A 22,412-nucleotide genomic window follows, 5' to 3' on the forward strand; every position below is an offset into this window, starting at 1 on the left:
GCTCCCCTGCCAGGAGTCGGGCGGGAGCTGTTCTGTTCCCTGACAAGTGCGTGGGCCGCCAGTGCTATTCCTGCCACAGTGTGGGAAGGCTCTGGGCTCAGGGCTGTGCTTCCCGGAGCTGCTTCTAGCCTGATTTCAGGCCAAGCCACGCGGTCCCTTGTGCCCGGGAAGGCGCCGGCCTCGCCGCCGCTCCAAAGCGAGTGGCCGTTTCTCGCCTGCTGTGCCTCCGGCCTGCTGTACGGCTGCAGGGAGGGAGCAGCTCTGCGGCCCGAGCTCTGTCACCTCAGCTCTCTGGGCTGCGGCTCCCCCGTGAGAAATGAGGTGCGCTTGTTGGAGGGGCGGCCGGCGTTGCTGCCCACAGAATTCCGCCCCAGAAACGCTTGAGGACGTGGAGCCTCGGGGGACGGGTGCTCCGGGAACCACGCATAGCGGCCACCCCAGCCTGTCGCAGGGTTGCAGAGGCGCCGAGGGCTGGTGGGGCCGCCGGGCCCTCGTGCAGGCTCCGCGGCGAGCCGGCGCCCCAGGCTCCTCCCCGCAGCCTCGCGGCCGGACCTGGGGACCGCGTGCCCGGACGCCGCTGCCAGCCTCGTGGGCCGCAAAGGGGCGGGGGCGGCCCCTGGCGGCGGGAGGACTCGGCGGCCCGAGGGACCCCAGGCCAGGCTCCGGGGTCGCCCCGGCTGGGTCTCTGAGGCCCCACAGCTCTGGGCGGGGATGGGGGCGCCGGCGCCTACGCGCGAGGCCACCCGGGGGAAACCGAGGCAGTGAATGGCCCAGGCCCAGCCTGGTTATCCCGGAGCCAGGCCGGGAGCGCCCGGTGTCCCGCGACCGCAGCCGCCGCAGCCTGAACTCGTCCCCTCCCCGTGGGATGCGCAGCGCGGCCCTTCCATCCTGTCCCTGCCACCGTCGCTTCCCCACGCCGGGCCGCCGTCGGGATGGGCAGACGGCGGGGCCGGTACCCGAGGCCTGCGAGCGCAAGGCCCGCGGGGCGCTGCGGAGCCGGGGCGGGGGACAGACAAAGGCGGGGACGGCGGCGAGGGGAAGACAAAGCGCGGAGGGGGGTCGGCGGCGGCGCCGGGGCCCCGGAGGCGGCTCCGGGTGCGGCGGAGCCAATGGGCGGGCGCGGGGCGGGGGCCGGCGGGGGCGGTGCAGCGATAAGGCGGTGGCGGCGGCGGCGGCTCAGGGACCACTGGCAGCGGCAGCAGCTCGCGCCCGCGCCCTCCTCGCACCCGTGCGCCCCCGGAGACCGATCCCGCCCCGCGGCCCAGGCTGGGCCTGGTGAGAGCCGCGGGGGGAGGGGCCGCGTCCGGCTCCGGAACCGGGAGAGGCGCCGAGTGGTGTGGGGTGAGGGCCGCCCGTGGGGTCCCGGCGAGTCCACAAGCCGCTCTGGCCCGGGGCGCACAGGCTCGAGTCCTCGCTTCAAGGCCGGCCCCCGGCTGGGCGGAGCTGAGACCCGCTGGCGGGGCTCGCAGGGTCGGGGTCTGGGGTCCGGTCCGCGCGGGGCCAGGTTGGGGGCCGAGGGGCGGGGCGGGCGGGGACCTCCGGCGCTGTCCAGGGGCTGCGCAGCCTAGGCCTGGACGCCCGGGCGCGGCGCAGGGCAGCGAGGACCGGGGTCAGGTCCGGGCAGCGGCTTCTCATCGCGGCCCCGCCGGCCCCGACCTGCCCTCACCCCAAGCGGGGTCCCAGTCCGCGGGGCGCACACGGCGGCTGCGCGGGAGCCCCTGGCCCTTCCGCTCCCGCTAACTTTGTTCTTCCGAGGGACTGTGCCACTCGGGACCCCGGCCCCTGGGGAGCAGGGGTGGGGGAGGTGGGTGAGGGGCGGAAGTGGCAAGACCAAGAGCAACAGGAAATGACTTAGGGAAAGTCCCAACCGCAATCCCCCCAGCCCCTGCCTGTCAACACCCCCCAGCCTGCAGGCTGGGGCCGGGCTGGCGGGGCCCTCCCTACTGACTTCCCCTTGCAGAACCCAGCGGGTGCCGCGTCTCCACCCGAGGCTTCTACCTCCAACGAGCCATGTTCCAGGCTGCAGGAGCCGCCCAGGCCACCCCCTCTCATGTAAGTGCCCGGCCGGGTGGGAGGGCCCCCCGGACAGGAGCCTGGCCTGGGGTGAAGGGGAGAGGCGCCAGAGTTTGCCCGCCCCCTTTGCCCCCTGCGGCGCGCCCCTGGGCCTTGGGCTGATGGCTGCAGCCCTGGTCCAGGGCCTCCCGGAGCTGCCCCTGCCCTGACCGCCCCTCTCCCTCAGGACGCCAAAGGCGGCGGCAGCAGCACAGTGCAGCGCTCCAAGGTAGGGGCCTGGGGCCGGGTGTGCGGGAGGAGGGGTGTGAGGGAGCGGGATGGACACTGGGGCAGCACCTGGCTGAGCCTCCCGCACAGTCCTTCAGCCTGCGGGCCCAGGTGAAGGAGACCTGCGCCGCCTGCCAGAAGACCGTGTACCCCATGGAGCGGCTGGTGGCCGACAAGCTCATTTTCCACAACTCTTGCTTCTGCTGCAAGCACTGTCACACCAAGCTCAGGTGCGCCCCTGCCCTGCCCGCCCCCGCCTCGCCTGCCAACCCAGCCCCGACCTGGCCTGACCTGACGCCGTTGTTTGGCTTCTGCAGCCTGGGCAGCTACGCCGCGCTGCACGGGGAGTTCTACTGCAAACCCCACTTCCAGCAGCTGTTTAAGAGCAAAGGCAACTACGACGAGGGGTTTGGTCGCAAGCAGCACAAGGAGCTCTGGGCCCACAAGGAGGTGGACCCCGGCACCAAGACGGCCTGAGGCCTCTGTAACCTTCCACCCCCATCTGCGGAGGGCCTGGAGCCGGCAGGGGGAAGGTGGGAAGGAGGTCGAGGTGGGCTTGCGTGGGGGCCAGGTGGGAAGGGGATGAGGCTTGCTCAGGCGGAGGGGCCCAGGGCAGGGCTCTGCTCCAGGACTCCTTCCTTCTTCCTTCTCCCGCAGCCGGTAAGGGTTTGGGAACCAGGATTGGGGTCTGCCCACCACCCTGCTTCCTGCTTCGTTCAGCCGCCCTCCCCACCTCACCCCAGGACCCCCTGGGAGGCCCCCAAGCCCAGCTTCCCTATCTAGGTGCCTTTTCTCCAGCAAGGAGTCAGCATGCCCCGCTCAGGGTCCCAAGCTCCCTCACTGCCACCGGAGACTGTGTGGCCCCCACATCTCCCCATCTACCTCTACCCTTAACCTGGTTCTGAGCCACGGAGACAGGGAGGAAGGAGCGCGACAGTGCCACCTGTTGGGCCTCATAAATGCCCCTGCAGCCCATGGGGGAGGGGATGGGGAAGTGGAGCCACTCTGCCTCTGCAGGGCAAGGCAGGGCCTGCCCCAGTGGGGCTTGGGACCATCTCGAACCACCAGCGTGGAGAAGCAGAAGCAAAGCACTCGCCAGGCTGCAGCCTCAGGCACTGGCAGGGGCTGGTGCGGCCCCACTCCCCTCCCCCACTCCCGTTTCTGCCCATCCTGTTGTGACCAACCCCGTTTTAAACATGTTTCAATAGATCCAGATTCTCAATTGTGTGGCCTGCTGGGGGATTTGTCACAGGAAGGGTGCAGACTCACCATGGGGAGGGCATGGGGGGACAGGGCCAGCCCCGAGTACCTTGGCCCTGACGGGGGCAGGGGGCTAGAAGTGGGTGGCAGTTCCCTGACACACCATTGAGAAATGGGAGGGCTCCTCTTCACAGCGACGGCTTCGTGCTGTCACACCCACAGTGGTTTTGGAACTGAAACTCCACCTCGCCCCTCAGTTTTGGCTTGGTTCAGACCCACCAACTTACCATATGCACCCCATTGTGAAGAGGTCTGAGAGCGGGAGGACCAGGCTGCCAGTGGGTGATGGCGCCTGTCCTCGCTGCACTTCAGTGCCTGCGGTGCGAGCTTCCGCGTTCCCTGGCTGGTTCCAGCTGTCTAGCTCCCTCCCTTCTTCCCAGCCCTTTGACCTGGAAGTTAGCGAAGAATGGCGGGAACCAGCAGACCCAGCAAGTGCTGCCCAAGGTTTTAGTGACCCCCGGATTGTCCACCCTCATCGTTCCCCCTCGTTGCTGTCATCATCCCCTTGCCTTTTCAAGCTCTGGGGAGGGGCAGTCACAGCTACTGTCCCAGGAAATCCAAAGAGAAACTACATCTGCTCCTCTGAAAACCCAGGGACAATGAGGGATGAGTTCACAGCAGAGCAAACCAGGCAAGCTGGGAGGAACTGAGGGCGCCCCGGTGGGACACAGGCAGAAGTCTGGGTTGTCCTGCTCCAGATTCAACTTCCTGATGTCTCCAGACATGGGATCGATGAGAACAGAGACTCCTGGAGGGTTTGCTGCCACCACACCATACAACTGCCTGAGTTCCTAAGTGGCCTCCCCATGGAACAGGGCAGGGAGCTGGGCCACAGGCTCCAGTGTCACATGAGCCACTATGCTGAGGCAGGTACTGCTCCTCGAGGGAGCAGAGCGAATACTCAGCAGAGATGGTGCCCCAAGCCTGGGTCCTTCCAAGTGTGAAGCGAGTGGCTCAGAGCCTCAGGGCAGGCCAACTTCCTGCACCAAAGGTCTCAGATGGCAAGGACCGTCTTGGTTCGGTTAAGCAGCAGTAGATGACCACAAGGGGGTACTGGAGAGGTGGCTCTTGGAGGCACCTGACCCCCGCCCTGCAAAGATGGGACTGAAGGAAGTCCTCTGGACCAGGAAGACCCTACCAAATATCATAAAAGCTCCGGGAACCCAGCCACTGGTGACGTTCAGGTCGTGAGGGCCAGCAGTGCCACCTTGGCAAATCAGCCCTGTTGGGACCACCCCAGTGGAGCTCCTGGAGGGGCAAGTGGAGGAAAGGGGCAGACACCTCTGGGCTGACAGTGGTACCAGCCAGGTCACCCCAGGACCCCTCTACTTGGAGTCAAGTTCTCTTCTGCTTGAGGCCCAAGCACGTTGCCAGGCACCATACCTGGCCCCTGCTAAGCAAAAACCTACCTCCACCCTCCACAACTGAAAGCACTGCCACAGGACCGCTCTGATATAAATGATCCCTTTTATTGTAAGTAATGCGCAACACTGGCCTGGCTTTGCACTGCAAGCCCTCAGTCAAGATATAGTCAAATAACTATGGCTGCAGGTTCCACAGTTCCACAATAACCATGGCTGCACGATCCACAATTCAGACACAGACATAGAGCTGGGGTGGACGGGAGGGGCAGGAGGGCAGCAGAGTGCGGACTGTCCCCAGCCCTGGCCTCTCCACGTGGAGTTGGCCCAGGCAGACACACCCCATGGAATGATGAGAAAGTGATGGCACGACCCCTTCCCACAGCATGCCTGGGGCTGCCAGGAAACTGCCCTTCAGAACCTTTGGGCCCAGGTCACCCTGAAGCCCCACAACTTTTTATCTGGCTTAGTTATTAAAAAACAATAAATTAAGCAAAAACTTGGTCCTGAGGATGCTGAGCCAGCATGTCCACAGTTTTTGGCACAAAAAAATTAGGGTCTGTTTTGCTTTTTTGGAGTGCAGGGTTTGTTGGCTTGTCTTCAAATTCATTTTCAAAACACATTCCCAGTGAGGTAAGACCCCAGGGGGTGGAGCTCTGTAAGAGCCTGAACCTGGGACGCACAGTCGAGTCAGCCAGCACCGTGCTCTGTATCCTCTTGGGGAACAGGGACTGGGGATGGGAGTGCAGGCCAGGAAGAGTGTGCAGCCAGCAGGATGGGGTCGTAGAGAGGCCGAGCTGCCACACAGCAGCTTTGGTCGAGATGAGGGCCGGGCCCCACCCTGGGCGAGGGCCGAGGTGGAAGCAGGAGCCTGTGCTGTCTTCAGAGGGCAGTGTGGGGTACAGGGGCTGATAGAGCCCCTGGGGGAAAAGGGATGGACACAGGAGGGTCCAGGCTCAACTGGCGCATGCGACACACACTTCTGCAAAACCAGCTGCTTTCATTTTCTCTTCTCTCTCTCGAGGCGTCCATCACCTGTAACAGTCTAGAATTGATATATATAAAAACCATCAAATATGATCTGAGATATAAATTAACAAGTACAAGGCCTCACATTACATGATGTGAAAAGGCTAAAAACAGCGATAGAAACTACATTCATAAAAGTGCATCGTCAACATACAACGAAGGCTTTGGCTTGTTCTGTGCCCGCAGGGATGTAGGCATGGCTGGCAGGGCTGCCTGGCACTAATCCCCAGCTCCCTGGAGATGCTCATCCCTGGGCACTGGCTTTTTTTTTTTTTTTCCTTTAATGACAACTCCCAAGGAAACTGGGTGTTGAGAGGGAGGAGCTCTAGCAATAGGCACATTTTGGAGGGGAGGGGCCGGAAGAAAGGACCAGCGCCCAGGCTGAGGTAAATATGGCCAACTCTAAGCTGCTTGGAGATGCTGTTTCCCCAACCCCTGCTGCCATTACCCCCCAAGGGGAGAAGCTACAAGGGAAAGGGGCTGAGACCTCAAGGGAATGGGCGAGGCTGGCTGAGGAAGAACAGAGCTGGCGGTTTTGGACACAGCTGGTGGTAGCACATGGCCTTTCCCTTCTACCAGATGGAGTGGGCTCTGGCCTAGCAGGTCACGACTCAGGCAGCCTGAGACACCTCCTCGGGCTCTCTCGGATCAGGGCACCGGCCGGGCCAGATGCCCCCACCGTGTCGTCCATCTCCCCTTCTGCTCCAGTGGGGAACAAAGGCTGGGCCAGGAGCACAAAGGCCACGACCTTCAGCTCTTTCCAATGCAGCCTAGGCCCAAGCCCACAGCAGGGGTACTCAGAGCCCAGAGGGCACACACAGTCTCCAGTTTAGAAACTGGGTACAGCATAAGAGTGACTCCAACTTGTAAAACAGAGACAACTGCATTGACAAAACTGGATCCCCCCTCAGTGGCAGCAGTTCCACATCACGGGCCCCTGCCTGGGAGAGGCAGGGTCATGGCCACAGGCAGGACAGGCTCCTCCTTCCCTGAATAAGGCAGCATGACATTTGCTTCATTCATCTTTGGTAAAGAACAGGACTGGCAGAGCCAACCTGGGGCTCTAGGGGACAGCAGCCTGGGCCTCTGCCTGCCACTGCTAGCGAGTGCTGGCCTTTCCCTCAGGCTTGTGGGAGCTCATCCAGCCCAGAGACGCCCTGGTGGTCTCCAGACATTGGAAGGAAAAACAAAATAACACTTTGAATGAAAATAACACTCTTCATACCCTGGCATCAGTCTTGTGCCCCCAGACCCTCTGGGCTTCGGTGCCAATTGCAGTGTCAGGACACATCCCCGAGGGTGGGGCCCACAGCCGCCTTGCACACTGTTCCCAGCCCCTACCCCTCCACGCTGAGCTCAGGACACTGGAGCTCCTGGATCTGACAGGCTGGGGGCTCCCAGTCCTGAGGCTGCAGCCACCCCACCCCGGCCCTGAGCCCCAGTGGCGGAAGGGGCACAGACCGATGCTGGCTGGGCTGCCACTCCACGGTCCACAGCCTTGCCTAGGAGAAGCAGCAACTTCACTGAGCCTGGTAGCAGCCCCCTGCCATGTAGCAAAGGGCGACTGGCAGCTGTGTGGCCGTGAGAGCTCAGTACATGAGCTGTGCAAAGTGGTGTGTGAGCAGCTCCTCAGCTGAAGGTCTCTGGCGAGCCTCCACAAAAATGCGCCTCAGGAAGTCCCGGCCATGTTCAGAGATGTGGGAGGGCAGCTGAGGATTGGTGGGCTGGGTGGCAATCTTGAAGATGGCAGCCATAGCTTCATACTCTGCCCACGGTGGTTTCTCTGTCAGCATCTCCACCACAGTGCAGCCCAGGCTCCTAGAAAGAGAGAACTCCACGTCACCCCTCAGCCAGCCCTGGACTCCCAGCTGTCCTGCCCACCACTGCAGAAGGAGGTGCCTTTCTCAGAGCATGCTGAGGTGCAGGACAGGCCAAGCTGAGGGATACCTCAGCTTGGATCCCTGTCCACGTGGGCTTCATGGACCTACACTCACCACACACCTGGGCACTTCTTGGAATTGGGAAAAAGAAAATCACTTAGCCTTGAGAGAAAGAACTCTACAATAACTGTATTAGCTATCCATAGCTGCTCTTAACAAATGACCACAAACTTAGAGGCAGGAAAACAACACAAATGTATCATCTTACAGTTCTGAAGGTCAGAGGTCTAAAATCAGTCTCACAAGGCTAAAGTCAAGGTGGCGGCAGGGCTGGTTCCTGTCAGAGGCTCTGAGGGGAGAATCTGTTTCCTTGCCTTTCCTTGGTTCTAGAGGCCACCTGCATTTTGTGGCTCATGGTCCCCTCCTTGTATTACTCCAACCTCTTGCTTTCATCGTCTCACCTCCTATTAGCCACTCTGACCTCTTGAGACCCTTCTGTAAGGACCCTTAATCTAGGATGATCCATCCATCTCAAAACCCTTAACCTAATCCTATCTGCAAAGGCCCTTTGCTATATACAATCACATTTACAGATCCAGGGATTAGGCAGTGGACATCTTTGGGGGGCCATTATTCAGCCCACCACAATAGCTTTCCAAGGGGAGAAGCTCTCATGACTTAGGGGCCATTTCAGAGGAAAGACACAAGGTTATGTCGAGCAAATGCAAACTGTCTTGAGTGCTAGGAGAAGGGACAGAAGCCTGCTCCTGTTGAGAGATTGGTCCAGGCCTTCAGGCCCTCAGGCCTTCAGAGTGGATCGTGCTTCCTTAAGAGATTTAGCAAACATGAAGGATGTTTTCCACAGCCTAAGTTCCCAGCTCTAATGGAATGTGCTTTGATCTGGGGTAAAAACACCACCCATCTGGTGTGTGTGCTACTGCACCCAACAATACCCTTGCACATACTGCAGCCTGGGCCCTGGGCACACTCCCTCCTGCCACACCACAAAGTCCCCAGGGTGTGTTTCTAATGGAGGGCCACTACGGCCTGGGTGGAAGAAGGGGTTCTGCATGTCCCAGTGCTCACCACACGTCTGCTTTCCTTCCATAGCCCTCGCCGCTGATCACCTCAGGGCTCATCCAGTAGGGTGTGCCAGTGACGGAGCGCATGCCTGTCCCCGACATACAGATCGTCTGCAGGCGTTTGCTGGCCCCAAAGTCCCCCAGCTTTACATTCCCAGCAGAGTCTCGGAGGATGTTGGCTCCTGAGGCATGAAAGGGCAGAGGCTGCAACCCTGGACCCTCTTGCATTTTCTCCCATCCTCCCCACCCCCAGGTCACTGAGAGCTGCTGGAGAGGGCAGGGCTACCACTGAATTAGACATGAACTGCAAGGAGCAAAGGATTTCGCGAAGGGGAGTCTCAGATCTACCGTACAAAATGACCATCTCCAAGGCCAACATGTAGAGGGAACTTGGCAATATTCTCTCATATTGCTGAACCAATCTTCTCACCAGTTCCTCAAGGAAACAATTGGGGTCCCACTTTTCAGAAAGTTCAGAATGGTTAAGTGATTGGCCCCTGCAGGCACTCAATGGTAGACTTGAACCCAGGTCCTGGGGACTCCATGCATCCTGGCCCTGCTCACCCTTAATGTCCCGGTGAACAATCATGTTGCTGTGCAGGTAGGACATGCCCTCCAGGATCTGCCGCGTGTACTTTCGGGTCACGCTCTCTGTCAGAGCACCGTAAGCCTTCAACTGGTCTTTCACCGAGCCCTGGCAGCCACAAGAAGTCAGAGGAGTCCCCTCAGGGGAGGGCTGGTGGAAGGGCAAGCCCATTCCAGCCCCCAGCATGGCAGCAAAGGAGTGATTTGCTCAATTCCTATTTGGCTGGGCAGGGCATTTTGCCAGGAGCTGTCAGGCAGTTTGGAAAAGAGAGTACCACAAGTCCTTCTCAAGCAGCACGCCACCCAAATCCAGGAGCAGGGAGGCCTCTCTGCTCCAGATGAAGGCTGCATTTACTGGACAGTGGGCCATCCCCGCATGCCTCAGGGGAGGGCTGGACCTAGGACAGCTGTCATCTCACACTCCCACTGCAGCCTGAGGCAGGGCCCTCCTGACTCCAAGTCCCACCATCACCTCACTTTGCTCCTCTGGGCCTCTGGAGCCTCAGGTGTTCAAACTCCTATCCAAAGTGACCCCTCTCCTGCAGGCCCCAGCCCCCAGGTCAGGCCCTCATGTGTGTCTCACATGCATTCAAGGGGCACGTACCCCTGGCATGTACTCCATGAAGATGGTCAGGGTCTTCTCAGCGCGGTCCCGTAGACAGCCATAGTACTGCACAATGCGCTCATGCTGCAAGTTCTTTAGCAACTGGATCTCGCACTCCAGAGCACTCACCTCCTAGGGGAGGGGTCAGTGGTCGCCTCAGCTCTCAGGGCCCCAGTTCTGCCCGCCTGGGTTCAGCTCAGCTTGCCCTAGTTAGTGGCCTCACAGGGGTCTGCCTTGGGAACTGCAGCTGGAGAAAAGGGGGACTCTCTTAACTGTCTAGCTCTCGGCCACAATGCTGGGCAGGCCTTGGGATGGTGGTGCTCCCATGGGTGGAAGGAGGCAGGGAGGTAGGAGAAGGGGCTGTGGGTGCTTAGTTAAGGTAACTGCTGTTTGTCCACTCAACTTGAAGTATGAGCCACGTTGAAAGCTGAACTGCAAAGACAGGCCGTATGATTCCTCCTTTAGAGCTGGACCAAGTGAAGGAGCCCCACAGCTCCTTCCTGGGCTGAGGGCTTGGGAGAGATACTTGTCTGGGGGAGGGAGTCCCCTTTGTGGCACAGGTCATCACCTCTCAGTTTGGGTTACTTGGTACTTTGGCATCAGCTTAGTTCCTTACACCCAATCCCTCCCCGCCAGGTGCTTGGTGCTCTTCAGACCACAGTCCTTTCACCCTGTGGCTGGGGCCAGGACGGACAGAAAGGGAGTTTGGGAAGAATGACAGAGGAAGCAACCTACAGCATCTCAAGCAACTACTGTGTGTGGTAAGACAGGCATTTTTGTTGAAAGGAGGGAACTGGAAGTCAGACCACGGGGAAAGTGTACCTTGCTTGTCTCAGGACTGTCTGGGTCAAATTGGACCTGCTTGGAAGCAAGTTCACGTCCCGTGTCCACGTCATAGCACAAATAGACCCTGCCGAAGGCACCCTGGCCCAGGAGCTTTCCCCGGCGCCAATTGATGGGGGCACTGGGAGCTACAGGACAGCAGAAGGAAAGAGTTACTTTGTGTACATTATTTATGAATATCCCATTCATTCTCCAGGAACAGGGCCTCTGGCTCAAGCTCCACCTCCCCCAGCACCATCACATCATCTCTTAGTAGAGCATCTCCACCACAGTCTGGAGCAAGCCCAGTGCCCTAGTCACTCGGACCTGAAGTCAGAGTCCTAAGAAGCAGAGGATTGGCTGAAGTCATGGCTAAATGCTCTTCTGCATTGATCAAATACATTTCCTTCCAAAGCCCTAAATATCTTAATATGGCAGGGATGAAGGGTGTGCTCTTCCCTAGTTTAAACATGGAAAAACTAAAGATCAGAGAGGAGAAGAGGCTTGTTACACATAGTGGGGCCAGGCTTCAGGTACTCCAAGGCTTATCCCGTGTGGTGCATATGGGCCAAAGCCACCACCTGCTGAGCCTAAGGGTCCCAGGGGCCCAGATGTTATGCCCCTGTAGCTTGTCTGAGACCGCCTGGGCAGTCTCCTCCTAGCCAGGGACAGCTCCTCACACTTGGTTGGCACATTCCTCTCCTGCACAGAGAGGGCATTCTCGCTGTCTGCACTCCGCAGGCGCCCACGGGGGTCCAGGTATTGCACAGCCAGACCCATGTTCTCGCCATTTGTGCTCAGGGAGCGGCTGGAGGGCACCAGGGTGAACAAGTTGCCTTGATGACGCCGTATTCGGGGAAATGTTCTTCTGCCTGAAAGAGTGCAAGGGCCAGAGTAGAGCAAGTCACACCCCAGGCTACGAGGTGGAATGTACAAACCAGGTCTGAGACACCCCGGGCTACAAGGCGGAATGCACAAACCAGGTCTCAGCCAGAAGTGATGATAATACCAGCTCCAGCCCATCCTGTCCGCTCTCCCACCTGACTCATTCCACAGAGGCTGCTGTCCCAAGTACTCCAAGAATCAGGACAAAAGCGGAAATTAGGAAGTAGTCTGGTTCAGGGAGATCTGGCCAAAGGGAAGGCCCATGGCTGGCCAGTGGGCTCCCAGTTGCTTGCAAGACCAAGCCACACTCAAAGGCACTGATTTCCTTGCATCCTACTCCTTACCCCTCTGCAGGGCCCAGGCCACCTGCTGCTGTGGGGCAGAAGAGGGCATGGGAGAGATGGTGCCCCTGGAGCACACCATTGGCTTCAACCAAGGTCAGAGTTCCCAGTGGCAGCATCTGGTCTACAAATACTATCTTCCCTGTTTTTGTTTTTGTTTTTTTCCTGTCTCCCATGCCTCAAGTCTGGACCACAATTTCTCAGGAATGAAGGAAAATACAGGCACTGCATGGAAGAGCCCACCCTCCTCATGGCAGCTTGTCCTTTCTTGAGGCAGCCAGCAGGGAGCAAGTGAAGAAGCACTCACCATCACTGTAGTCCTTGTGGTGCACAGACACATGGTAGCGCCGGGGGTAGGTTCCACCTTTGACCCCTTTGTCATAAAGCTGAGTTTCCCGATCTGAGTAAGACAGGGGAATCACTGGCTTCTGGGTAGGTCAATGTGAGCCACTTAAGCCCCCAAGCCCCCAAGGCACCTGAGACCTCAAAGCAGCAAGCCCAAGGAGAGCTACTGACTCAGAACAGTTGAAGCAGAGCTACCTGAGGCCCCACCCAGACACCCTGCATTGCCCACCCAGGCTCTGTGAACTCACCTGAGTATTCCTGTCTGTTGTCAGGGAAGCTCTGGGCACGGGACATTCGTGATTTCCGGAAGGATGGGCTGGAGAAAACAAAAAGAAAAAACAGACTTCCTGCATACTTCCACAGCAACCCAGCAGGGCGTCCAGGCAGTCTCCCTTTCTAACCCCTGCCACACCGTTAGGTGGGGGAAGCAGATTTTGTGGGAAACAGCCCTTTTCTGAGCCCAGCTCCTGCTTTCTCCACCCTCCCTTCACTAGTCTGTGACCCAAATTTGACAGCACCCTGAGTGGTAAATCTCCCCCATCTGACCCAACTCCAGCCTGACTGCACTGCCCTCTCCCTCCTTGGCCTTTCTTCCCACCTCTGTAACAGGCAAAGAGCTCCAAGAGAATCCTTTGCCCAGGGCAGTAATAAAAACAGCCACAGCATCATCGTTGATAGGTTGCTGCTTTCTTACCTATTTTCTAAAGTGAGCTTTTTCTCATTTAATCCTCAGAACGCTGTGAGGCAGCAAATACACCATATAATAAAAATAACATAATAGCAGATCCACTTGTTGAGCAGCTAGGCTGTTTCTGCCTTCACAGATACCCCTACAGATTAGGCACACACCACAGTCCTATTTATATGCTCAAAGATAAAGCTAGGAAGACAGGGCCAGATTTCTTTTTTTTTTTTTTGAGATGGAGTCTTGCTGTGTCACCAGGCTGAAGTGCAGTAGCACAATCTCAGCTCACTGCAACCTCTGCCTCGCGGGTTCAAGGGATTCTTCTGCCTCAGCCTCCCGAGTAGCTGGGACTACAGGCACGCACCACTGGCTAGGACGGTCTCAATCTCTTGACCTTGTGATCTACCTGCCTCAGCCTCCTAAAGTGCTGGGATTACAGGCGTGAGCCACCGCGCCCAGCCCCAGACTTTTTTCTTTGAGATGGAGTCTCGCTCTGTCGCCCAGGCTGGTGTGCAGTGGTGCAATCTTGGCTCACTGCAACCTCCACCTTCTAGGTTCAAGCTATTCTCCTGCCTCAGCCTCCCAAGTAGCTGGGACTACAGGCACGTGCCACCATGCCCAGCTAATTATTTTGCTTTTTTTTTTTTTCTTTTTGAAATGGAATCTCACACTGTTGCCCAGACTGGAGTGCAATGGGGCAATCTGGGTTCACTGCAACCTCCGCCTCCCGGGTTCAAACGATTCTCCTCCCTCAGCCTCCCAAGGAGCTGGGATTACAGGTGCCTGCCACCACGCCCAGCTATTTTTTTTTTTTTTTTATTTTTTAGTAGAGACAAGGTTTCACTATGTTGGCCAGGCTGGTCTCGAACTCCTGACCTCATGATCCGCCCACCTCAGCCTCCCAAAGGGCTGGGATTACAGGTTTTTTTTTTTTTTTTTTTTGCATTTTTAGTAGAGATGGGGTTTCGCTATGTTGGTCAGGCTGGTCTCAAACTCCTGACCTCAGGTGATCTGCCTGCCTCGGCTTCCCAAAGGGCTGGGATTACAGGCGTGAGCCACTGTGCCTCAAGGCCAGACTTTAAATCCAGGTCTATGACCCCAAAGTCTATGTTCTTGCTGCTAAATTAGGCATCGTTCTTTCACCTTAATCACCACCATCCCATTTTGGAGATGGGGAAACTCAGAAACAGAGAGGTTAAAAGACTTGTCTGAAGCCATTCAACTAATATTTGGTGGAGCTGGGACTGGATCTAGGTTTGTCTGGCTCAAGATCTCATGCCCTTTCCCAGATCCCATGAAGGGAAGATGGACAGCCCTGAGCCCAAGTCAGGCTGGACCTCAAGGAAGTAGGTCCAGGTCATTCACAATGAGAAGAAAAGAAAGTACTGTAGGGACAGAGGAAAAAAAACTAGAGAGGCGGGTAAATGGGTAAATTTAGCTATCTTTCCCAGCACCTACCTGAATGGCCCTTTCCCTTACACAAGAGTGCTTATCGGCCTTTTGCAGGGGCCACAGGTTTGAAACTCTCAAGGCAGTGGCACAAGGGGGCTGCCCCCTCATTTCCCAACTACTAGACCTTCTGTAGCCCTCTTCTCTCCCCTTCCCCTCCAAAGCTTAGGAGATAATCCAAAGCCAGAGTCAATCCCTGTCTTGGCAGAGCCCTCAGTCTATGACAGCAAGCCCTGGCACTCTTGCCTGTGCCTTCTTACTCCCTTGGTTGGAAAGCAAGCCCCAAACAAGGCTACGCATTGGAAACCAAGTAACCATGACTGTATTCTATGGTATCTAAAGGGAAGACAGTGCTTATCAGTGCTCAGGTCTATTAGGCAAGACAATGCAAATTTAGCCATAGTCACAATATCACTACCCAAATGAACAATTAATCAGTTATACAAAAAGTAAAAAAAAGTTACACAAAGTAAAAAAATCCCCAAACCTGCTCCATAGCCTCTGACCACAGTCCTAAGCCCAGACAGATGTGATCAAAAGTGCTCTTGGGCATAATGAGGCAGAGGCGAGGGAGTGGCAAGATCAATGCCAAGGCCTCTCCAAACATACCCTTGCGATTTGGTATGTAAAGGACACCACTTGTTTCCTCCCAAAGTGTAAGAAGAAGCAGGCGGCGTGGTACACTAGGCATTCTGGATATTCTATTTTTGGGTTTCAGTTTCTTACTCCACCAAAAACACTCGGAATAAAAAATGATGGTAAAACAATGGATGATAACTCAGTTTTTCCCCTAAAACACTGACAGTCCACTCCTTCTCAGTTCAGATCACAGCAGCGAGGTCAAAAGTACGAGAGCGGCATATATTATGTGGAAAGTCAAAATATGTAAAGCACTTAGAACAACAAAGCAAGTACTTAATAAATGAGCTATTTTATGAGCTATTATTACATTCATTTAATTATGCCATCATTCTCGTGGTGTTTGGGAAATTAAGAAGGCTTTTCCTAGAAGCATGATGTTTTAACCCTGGGCCTGCAGAGCTAACTCTTCTTCCTTAACCCATCAGTTCCAAAAATGCCTAGGCATTACCCTCCAAACCACCCACAGTCCCATACCTGTCTGCTGACCTGTCCAAGGATTGGCAGCTTCCAGACAAGGAATTTTCTGCACTGCTCAGGGGATCCAGCATCTGTAAGGCAAGTCAAACAATGAAGCCACACCCCTAGCCCCAATTCCCCCCAGTGACCCAGGCTTTATGGCAAGGGCCAGCAAATGGGCCTTTTTGTCAAAATATGAGTGTCCTTTTTCTCCCCATGCAGTGGGAAGAATGGTTAGAAAGGTACCATCCTCCCACTTAGTTTGAAAGGCAAGTTTCCAGGAGGGAGAAAAATGCTTGGCTGGCATCCCAAGGAGCTCTGGCAGGAGAGCAAAGCAGAGGCTCTGCTTTTCTTGTTGGCATATTCTTGGCTCATTAACACTGAAGCCTGGCGCTGGAGATGGTACTACCCTGCTGAGCCTTCCAGTGAGGTTCGGGTGGGACCTTAATGCTTCTGTTTACACTCCATAATTTATAATTTACAAAGACAAGTATTGCCTCATTTCACAGATGAGCACTACAGGCCTAAAAGGTTAGGAGACTTGTCTAAAGTCAAAAAACTAGTTAGTGCACAGCTGATACCAGAACAAAAATGTCTCAGTTCCTGGTCCAATGCAGAGGTAATAGATATCTAAATATAATAAAATATTTCTCTGGCCCCTGGTCAAATGCAGCAACGAAAGGTCTTTGGAATCGCTTTTTCTCCAATCAATGTCCTGAAGGTCCTCCCTTTCATTTTCTCTACACAAAAGTGGGGATGGGGTTGGGTGTGGGGTCTTCAATTTCAGAATATTCATTATCTGAGCTCCAACATTAAACATTACATAGGGGCCAGGCTTGGTGGCTCATGCCTGTAATCCTAGCACTTTGGGAGGCCGAGAGGGAAGGATCACTTGCACTCAGGAGTTCAAGATCAGCCTGGACAACATAGTGAGACCTTGTTTCTGTTTAAATATTTTTTTAATTAATTTAAAAAAATTACATAGAGAAACAAAGTATCAGAATTACGAAAATTCACTAACGACCTCCATAAAATTAGTTTCCAACTCAAATATTTTTTCCCATTTAATACTAGGGTCCATCCCCACCCATAATTTCAAATGCTTTAGGTCATGTTGTCATACATGATTTTTTAAAATCTGCCAATCAAGACAAATTAATTGCAAAGTAAAACTGCAAATGTTGCTAAGGATATAAGATAGCCAAAGTGGATGAAACCAACATGGGAGAGAATTGCTTTCAATCCATCAGAGGCATATTTGGCAAATTTAGACCAGTTAACAGAAAAAGACAAAATAGACAAATAAATAACATGGCAGGTGTGGTGGAGGAAGAATACCAAAGATTCACAAGAGGCCTTGGGGAAAACTGCTGAGTCCTGTGAACGCTCTTGTAAAAAATGACATTCTTTATGGTCAGAGGTCAAGCAGGGAGTGAAGGACGTTACATTGTGCTAGCATTTTGTTGTTGTTGCTGTTGTTCAAGACAGGGTCTCATTCTGTCACCTAAGCTGGAGTGCAGTTCACTGCAGCCTGGGCTCAAGTGATCCTCCCACCTCAGCCTCCCGAGTAGCTGGGACTACGGGCAGGTGTGCCACTATGCCCAGCTAATTAAATTTTTTTTTTTTTGTAGAGACAAGGTCTTGCTATGTTGCCCAGGCTGGTCTTGAACTCTTGACCTCAAGCAATCCTCCTGCCTTGGCCTCCCAAAGTGCCAGGATTACAGGTATGAGCCACTGCGCCCAGACTGGCATAGTTTTTGTTGGAAAAATTAGGCCAAAAAATTAACAAGAATCATGCTTTGTTCATTCTAAAAATTAGTAAATAGATGCAATTATTGCTTAAACCTGATTAAAGAAAAAACAAAATAAACTTATCATACTTTCACTTTTCAGTAAAGTCACACTGGAATATTCTTTTATTACATACTATGCAATGTTTGTTCCTGTTAAGTAGATTGATCTCAAATGGCCTGTTACCAGGAGCAATTCTCTTCAGCTAAAGAGGCAGGCGCTGGGGGAGGACCTTGGCAATCCCCAGCCACTGCCTTCCTTGGCCTCTTTCTAAAAGTCTGTCCTCACTAGGAGTCAAATCCTCCCATGCCTTCCAGGGCCATGCAGGCAAAGTAAAAAAGTGAAGGGGGCAGAGTATAGGACCATGGCGAGGGACACAGACTGAGGGCAATCAAGCTCATCTGCAATCTCTGGGATTTACACCCAAGTCACCCCTAGAACAGCTGATGTCCAGAAGTGCCCTGGCTAGAGAAACCAGAAAGGATGGTTAGTAAAATGCCCAAAAAGGAAATCTGCAGCTAAAGGCACTCCAGGTCACTACTCCAAACATGAATTTATCTGGAAGGCAGGAGTATAGAAGGAAGAAGAGTACAAAGGGCTTCTCATAGCCTATATAATTTGAATAATGAAAGAAAAGTTACAAGAATCAGTTTTTTGTAAGATCTCCCATGTGACAGCACAGGCCCTTCTGTTGGACATTTTCCCCTTAAGAAAATTCCCCTTCTCAGGCCAAATCCCAGAAAGTATAACAGCAGCCTTTTCTTTTACATCAAAGCAAGTTTATTGAAAAGACCAGAATGAAGCTAGAGATCTCACGCTTGCTGAGTTCACTAAGCCAAATTGCCATTTGCATTGAGTAAGCCACCAGTTTAGAAGCTAGCCACTAAAATGGCTGAGCCACTGTGGTAGACACACCCTAAGGTGATCGCTCCCTCTACCAGTTAGTCCCAATGAACTGCCTTTCCCTTTAGTCCAAGTAGAACCTGTGACGTGCTTCTAGCCAATAGACTATGGCAAAGAGGATAGAATATTCATTCCTATGATTATGTGATATTTTATGACTCCATGTTTGCAGACTGGAGCAAGGGATTCTCCTGCTGGCCTTGAAGAAGCTGCCATGTTGTGAGAAGGCCCCATGGCAAGGAACTGCAGGTGGCCTCTAGGAAGGGAACTTAGAGAAGCCCTTGGGTGACATTCAGAAGAAAAGAGGAACCACAGTCCTACAGCCAAAAAAAACTGAATTCTGTCAACAACCATCTGAGCCTAGAAGAGAGCCTCAAACTCAAGAAAGGCAGGCAGCCTGGCTGACACCTTGATCATAGTCTTGTGTGACCCTCAGCAGAGGACCCACTTGAGTCATGCCTGGACTCCTGACCCAGGGAAACTGGAAAATGATAAATATATATTGTTTTAAGCCTCTAAGTTTGTGGTAATTTGTTATGGAGCAATAGATAACTAATACAACTGTCTACCATCATAAAAGATCAGCCTAACCAATCCTACAGTGTAATTTTGATATGGTTTACTCCCTACCTTTCATCAAGAAACAGCAAAACTAAAATATATCCAATGAAAAACATAACCTGTCACTTTAGAACCAGTCATATGTTAAAACACTACTGAAATGAGCTGGGCGTGGTGGTGCCTGTCTATAGGAACAATGAGAGGACCGCGACGAAGGAAAACCTGTTAAATCCTCACCCAACAGCAAGGAAACTATGTAGTTTAGATCCTTTACATCTCATCTTTGGCAGAAATTGTTATTTGGCCCTTAAAAAGGGACAATCCATATTTGGGCAGGCCTGGTTTATAAAAGAGCTTTCAAATGGGGTTCATGTCCCACAGTTCAGCACTGTGACTACTGAGAGCCCCTTGTTATGACCTTGGTCTGCTGCTACAGGCCACGGGCATATCCCAGCCCCCCTATACTCACGCACTGCTCGCTGGTCTCTGGGATGAACTCCCCCTCACTGTTGATGCTGGTGTAGGACCCCTGCCGGGCAATGTGCTGCTGCCGCTCAGGAACATAGCCAGGGGGAGGTGAGCTTCGGCCAGGGTTCTGGGAGCCTAGAGCACATAAAGGAGGCTTTCAACAACAGAGCCCAGGGTGTGTGGCCCAAGAGGAGCAGGCATGAGGCCAACTCAGAGACACTAGGCCCTAGAGGTCAGGAATGTGACTCAGATGGGTCATGGCACCAACGTCCAGCATGTGCCAGCTCCCTCAGGCAAAGTCTCTTCCTAATAGGAAACAAACTCCAGAGATGGAGCAGGCACTACAGCATATCCGATCAAAAAAACCTTGGCACAAAACAGAAACCAGAATAACCCCTATGAGACCGTTTTAGCTGGCAATCAGACTAGCTTTTAAAAACATTCTTATATATAATTACTCCTTCATAATGTCATCTTCTCTCTTCCTCTAGAGCACTAATGCCATTTCCTCCCATCAGCTCAATGCATCAGCTTGGTCCTCTTTAGTTTTGGGTCCAAGCAGTATTTTGAGGGTGGGGACCAGGGAAAGGTAACTGAATATACCTGTGCATCTCTCTCTGTTGCCCTGTTCCCCCAGACAGTGTCTCCCCTTATTTGTTCTCTACCTCTATGAGGTGAAAAGGCCTTCCTGATGGTCTGGCCAGGATCAAAAGGCAGGCTTCTCCATTCCTATCCACTCCCACACTTCCTGGCTTATGAGTAATGATATTACCTTTTTTTTTTTAATTGAGACAGGGTCTCACTATGTTGCTCAGGCTGGTCTGAGTAATGATATTATCTTGCATTTATGTGGTGCTTTACTTTTTGTTACACATTCACAGTAATTAACCTCATTTGATTTTCAACATCTCTACAACAGAGGTTTGGCAAATATTTTTTGAGTGGCTGCTAAGTGGCAATCATTCCACAAGGTATTTTTACATTTGTTACTTCACTTAATCCTTTCAACAATCCTGAGAGGTAAGCATTTGCTTTATTTAACAGAGGAGGAAACGGAGACTCAAGGAACTTAAATCTTCAAAAAAAACCCCAAAACACCCAAAAACAATTATTTATGTTTTACAGGTAAGAGACTATAAAACCAATTAACAGGTACTTTCACCACATCAGCTTGTAAGATGAAATGGTTTATCATCCTAACGTTAGTGAATGACAGAGCTGTGCAGAGACACACCTTGTAAGTCACTGAGCAATGCTTTTCTGCCACAAGGGATTTTGAGTCCGAGAAATCAGGTCCTCCCTCCTCCTAGCCCAAGAGCTTTTTCTGACTGGCCGTGTTGCTTTCCATGATCAGAGAAGACAAAAATGAGGCCAAAAGTTTGCATCTTTTTTCCTTCCTAAGCTCACCAGACAAACCAGAAGAGCCAATTTTCAGAAGGTTTTAAAAAAAGCTTTAACTATACCCACACAAATATTTCTTGTAGCTTCAAAACTTAAACATAGGACTCTTATCCTGAACCCTTTTCCTGTTCTGAAGGGAACAAATTTATCCTGTTGTTTAGAAAACCACAGACACAAGAGCCCTCCACTCCCTTATCTACCACCCCTTACCTCTCTCCCACGACCCAGCAATTCCCAAACACCAGGAATAGCAGAAGTACCATCCCTCAACAATGCAGGTTACTTTCCTTGCTGGCTGGTTTCTCCAGTCTAGTTCAGGGGCTGTAGCACTAGGTTCTCTGAAATGGAACTGCAGGCAAGATGCTCTGTGGAAATGGCTAAGGAAACAAGACAGACCAAGTTTGGTAGCTGGAGACCTAGGGAAGTACCTGACTCATTCTATTGTTTTGTTGTTTTGTTTTGTTTTAGAGACAGGGTCTCACTCTATTGCCCAGGCTAGTCTTGAGCTCCTGGGCTCAGGCAATCCTCCCCCTTCAGCTACAGGCAGGTGCCACCATGCCTGGCTTCCCTCCTTCCTTGATGATAGATCCCTAGTCCAGACCAGTTTTAGATGGAAAATCTGAGATACACAGTTTTAGTTTTATATGTGTGTGTGTATATACATGTTTATATATATATATGTATATATATTTCCTATTGCTCAAAAACTCATGTGTGGCCAGGTGCAGTGGCTCACACCTATTATCCTGACACTTTGAGAGGCAGGAGAAATGCTTGAGGCCAGGAGTTTGAGACCAGCCTGGGCAACATGGTGAGACCCCATCTCTACAAAAAATATTTTAAAAATTAGCCAGGCGCACACTTGTGGACCCAGCTACTTGGAAGACTGAGGCAGGAGGACTGCTTGAGCTTGGGAGGTTGAGGCTGCAGTGAGCCGTGTTTGGACCACTGCACTCCAGCATGGGTGATAGAGCAAGACCCTGTCTGATAGACAAAACAAAACAAAAGCTCATGTGGAGCCAGGAGCACTCAGCCTGTGCCTGAAGTAGAGGTAGTACACCAGGGACTAAGTATCTACAGCAGAGGGTGCTCAAGAGCCCAGTCCAGGGTCTTAGAACATCCTGGAAAAGAGGGTGGGCGTGACAGACTGATGGAGCTCAACAAACTCCCTGAGCCAGAGAGACTCCCCCTATTTCAAAGACCCTCAGAAGGAAGAAAAATACTTAATGGAAAAAAAGAATGGCAGGGAGGCTTGCTCTGTGTGTCTGTGTGCACTTCTAGGAATGGGGTCTCGCTATGTTGCCTAGGCTGGTCTCAAGCCTTGGCCTCCCAAAGTGCTGAGATTAAAGGCATGAGCCTCCATACCTGGCCAGAGGGTTGCTCTTTGAAAGACATTTTCTAAGAAGCTTAAAACTATTGTTTTTCAATGACCTTCAGGAAACTGACACTGACTCTTTTTTTTTCGAGATGGTCTTGCTCTGTTGGCCAGGCTGGAGTGCAGTGGTACAATCTTGGCTCAAGGTAACCTCCGCCTCCTGGGTTCAAGCAATTCTCCTGCCTCAGCCTCCTGAGTAGCTGGGAT

General features: G+C 53.4%; 2 protein-coding genes across 8 annotated transcripts in view; one reads left to right on the plus strand and one right to left on the minus strand.

Annotated features, from left to right (window-relative positions):
- The first annotated feature begins 195 nt into the window (after positions 1-195).
- On the plus strand, positions 196-5,763 carry LIMD2 (LIM domain containing 2). Of its 3 annotated transcripts, none has more exons than XM_032138704.2 (5): positions 196-321; positions 1,961-2,052; positions 2,240-2,281; positions 2,371-2,510; positions 2,598-3,519. In XM_032138704.2, the coding sequence occupies exons 2-5, from the start codon at positions 2,011-2,013 to the stop codon at positions 2,755-2,757; spliced, it is 384 nt and encodes a 127-aa protein (XP_031994595.1). In that variant the 5' UTR covers positions 196-321; positions 1,961-2,010; the 3' UTR covers positions 2,758-3,519. The 3 variants fall into 3 exon arrangements, with proteins under 3 accessions (XP_031994595.1, XP_031994594.2, XP_031994593.2); XM_032138703.2 differs by lacking the exon at positions 196-321 and adding an exon at positions 767-1,275 and having other exon boundaries at positions 2,598-5,763; XM_032138702.2 differs by lacking the exon at positions 196-321 and adding an exon at positions 767-1,341.
- The window catches only part of MAP3K3 (mitogen-activated protein kinase kinase kinase 3), a 73,705-nt gene continuing 56,286 nt past the window's right edge, over positions 4,994-22,412 (minus strand). For 3 of the 5 annotated variants that reach the window (XM_058431955.1, XM_058431953.1, XM_058431957.1), the window contains 11 exons: positions 19,431-19,564; positions 15,725-15,798; positions 12,723-12,790; positions 12,437-12,529; positions 11,584-11,775; positions 10,904-11,052; positions 10,082-10,213; positions 9,457-9,586; positions 8,897-9,074; positions 7,392-7,748; positions 4,994-5,946 (listed from right to left, as the gene is read on the minus strand). In XM_058431955.1, the coding sequence (XP_058287938.1) occupies positions 7,520-7,748; positions 8,897-9,074; positions 9,457-9,586; positions 10,082-10,213; positions 10,904-11,052; positions 11,584-11,775; positions 12,437-12,529; positions 12,723-12,790; positions 15,725-15,798; positions 19,431-19,564 (1,379 nt within the window). In that variant the 3' untranslated portion in view covers positions 4,994-5,946; positions 7,392-7,519. The remainder of the gene's footprint in view (positions 5,947-7,391; positions 7,749-8,896; positions 9,075-9,456; positions 9,587-10,081; positions 10,214-10,903; positions 11,053-11,583; positions 11,776-12,436; positions 12,530-12,722; positions 12,791-15,724; positions 15,799-19,430; positions 19,565-22,412) is intronic. The other 2 variants (XM_058431956.1, XM_058431954.1) reach the window with 1 other exon arrangement.

This window comes from Hylobates moloch, unplaced genomic scaffold, assembly GCF_009828535.3.
Source record: "Hylobates moloch isolate HMO894 unplaced genomic scaffold, HMol_V3 SCAFFOLD_19, whole genome shotgun sequence".
Lineage (NCBI taxonomy): Eukaryota > Metazoa > Chordata > Mammalia > Primates > Hylobatidae > Hylobates > Hylobates moloch.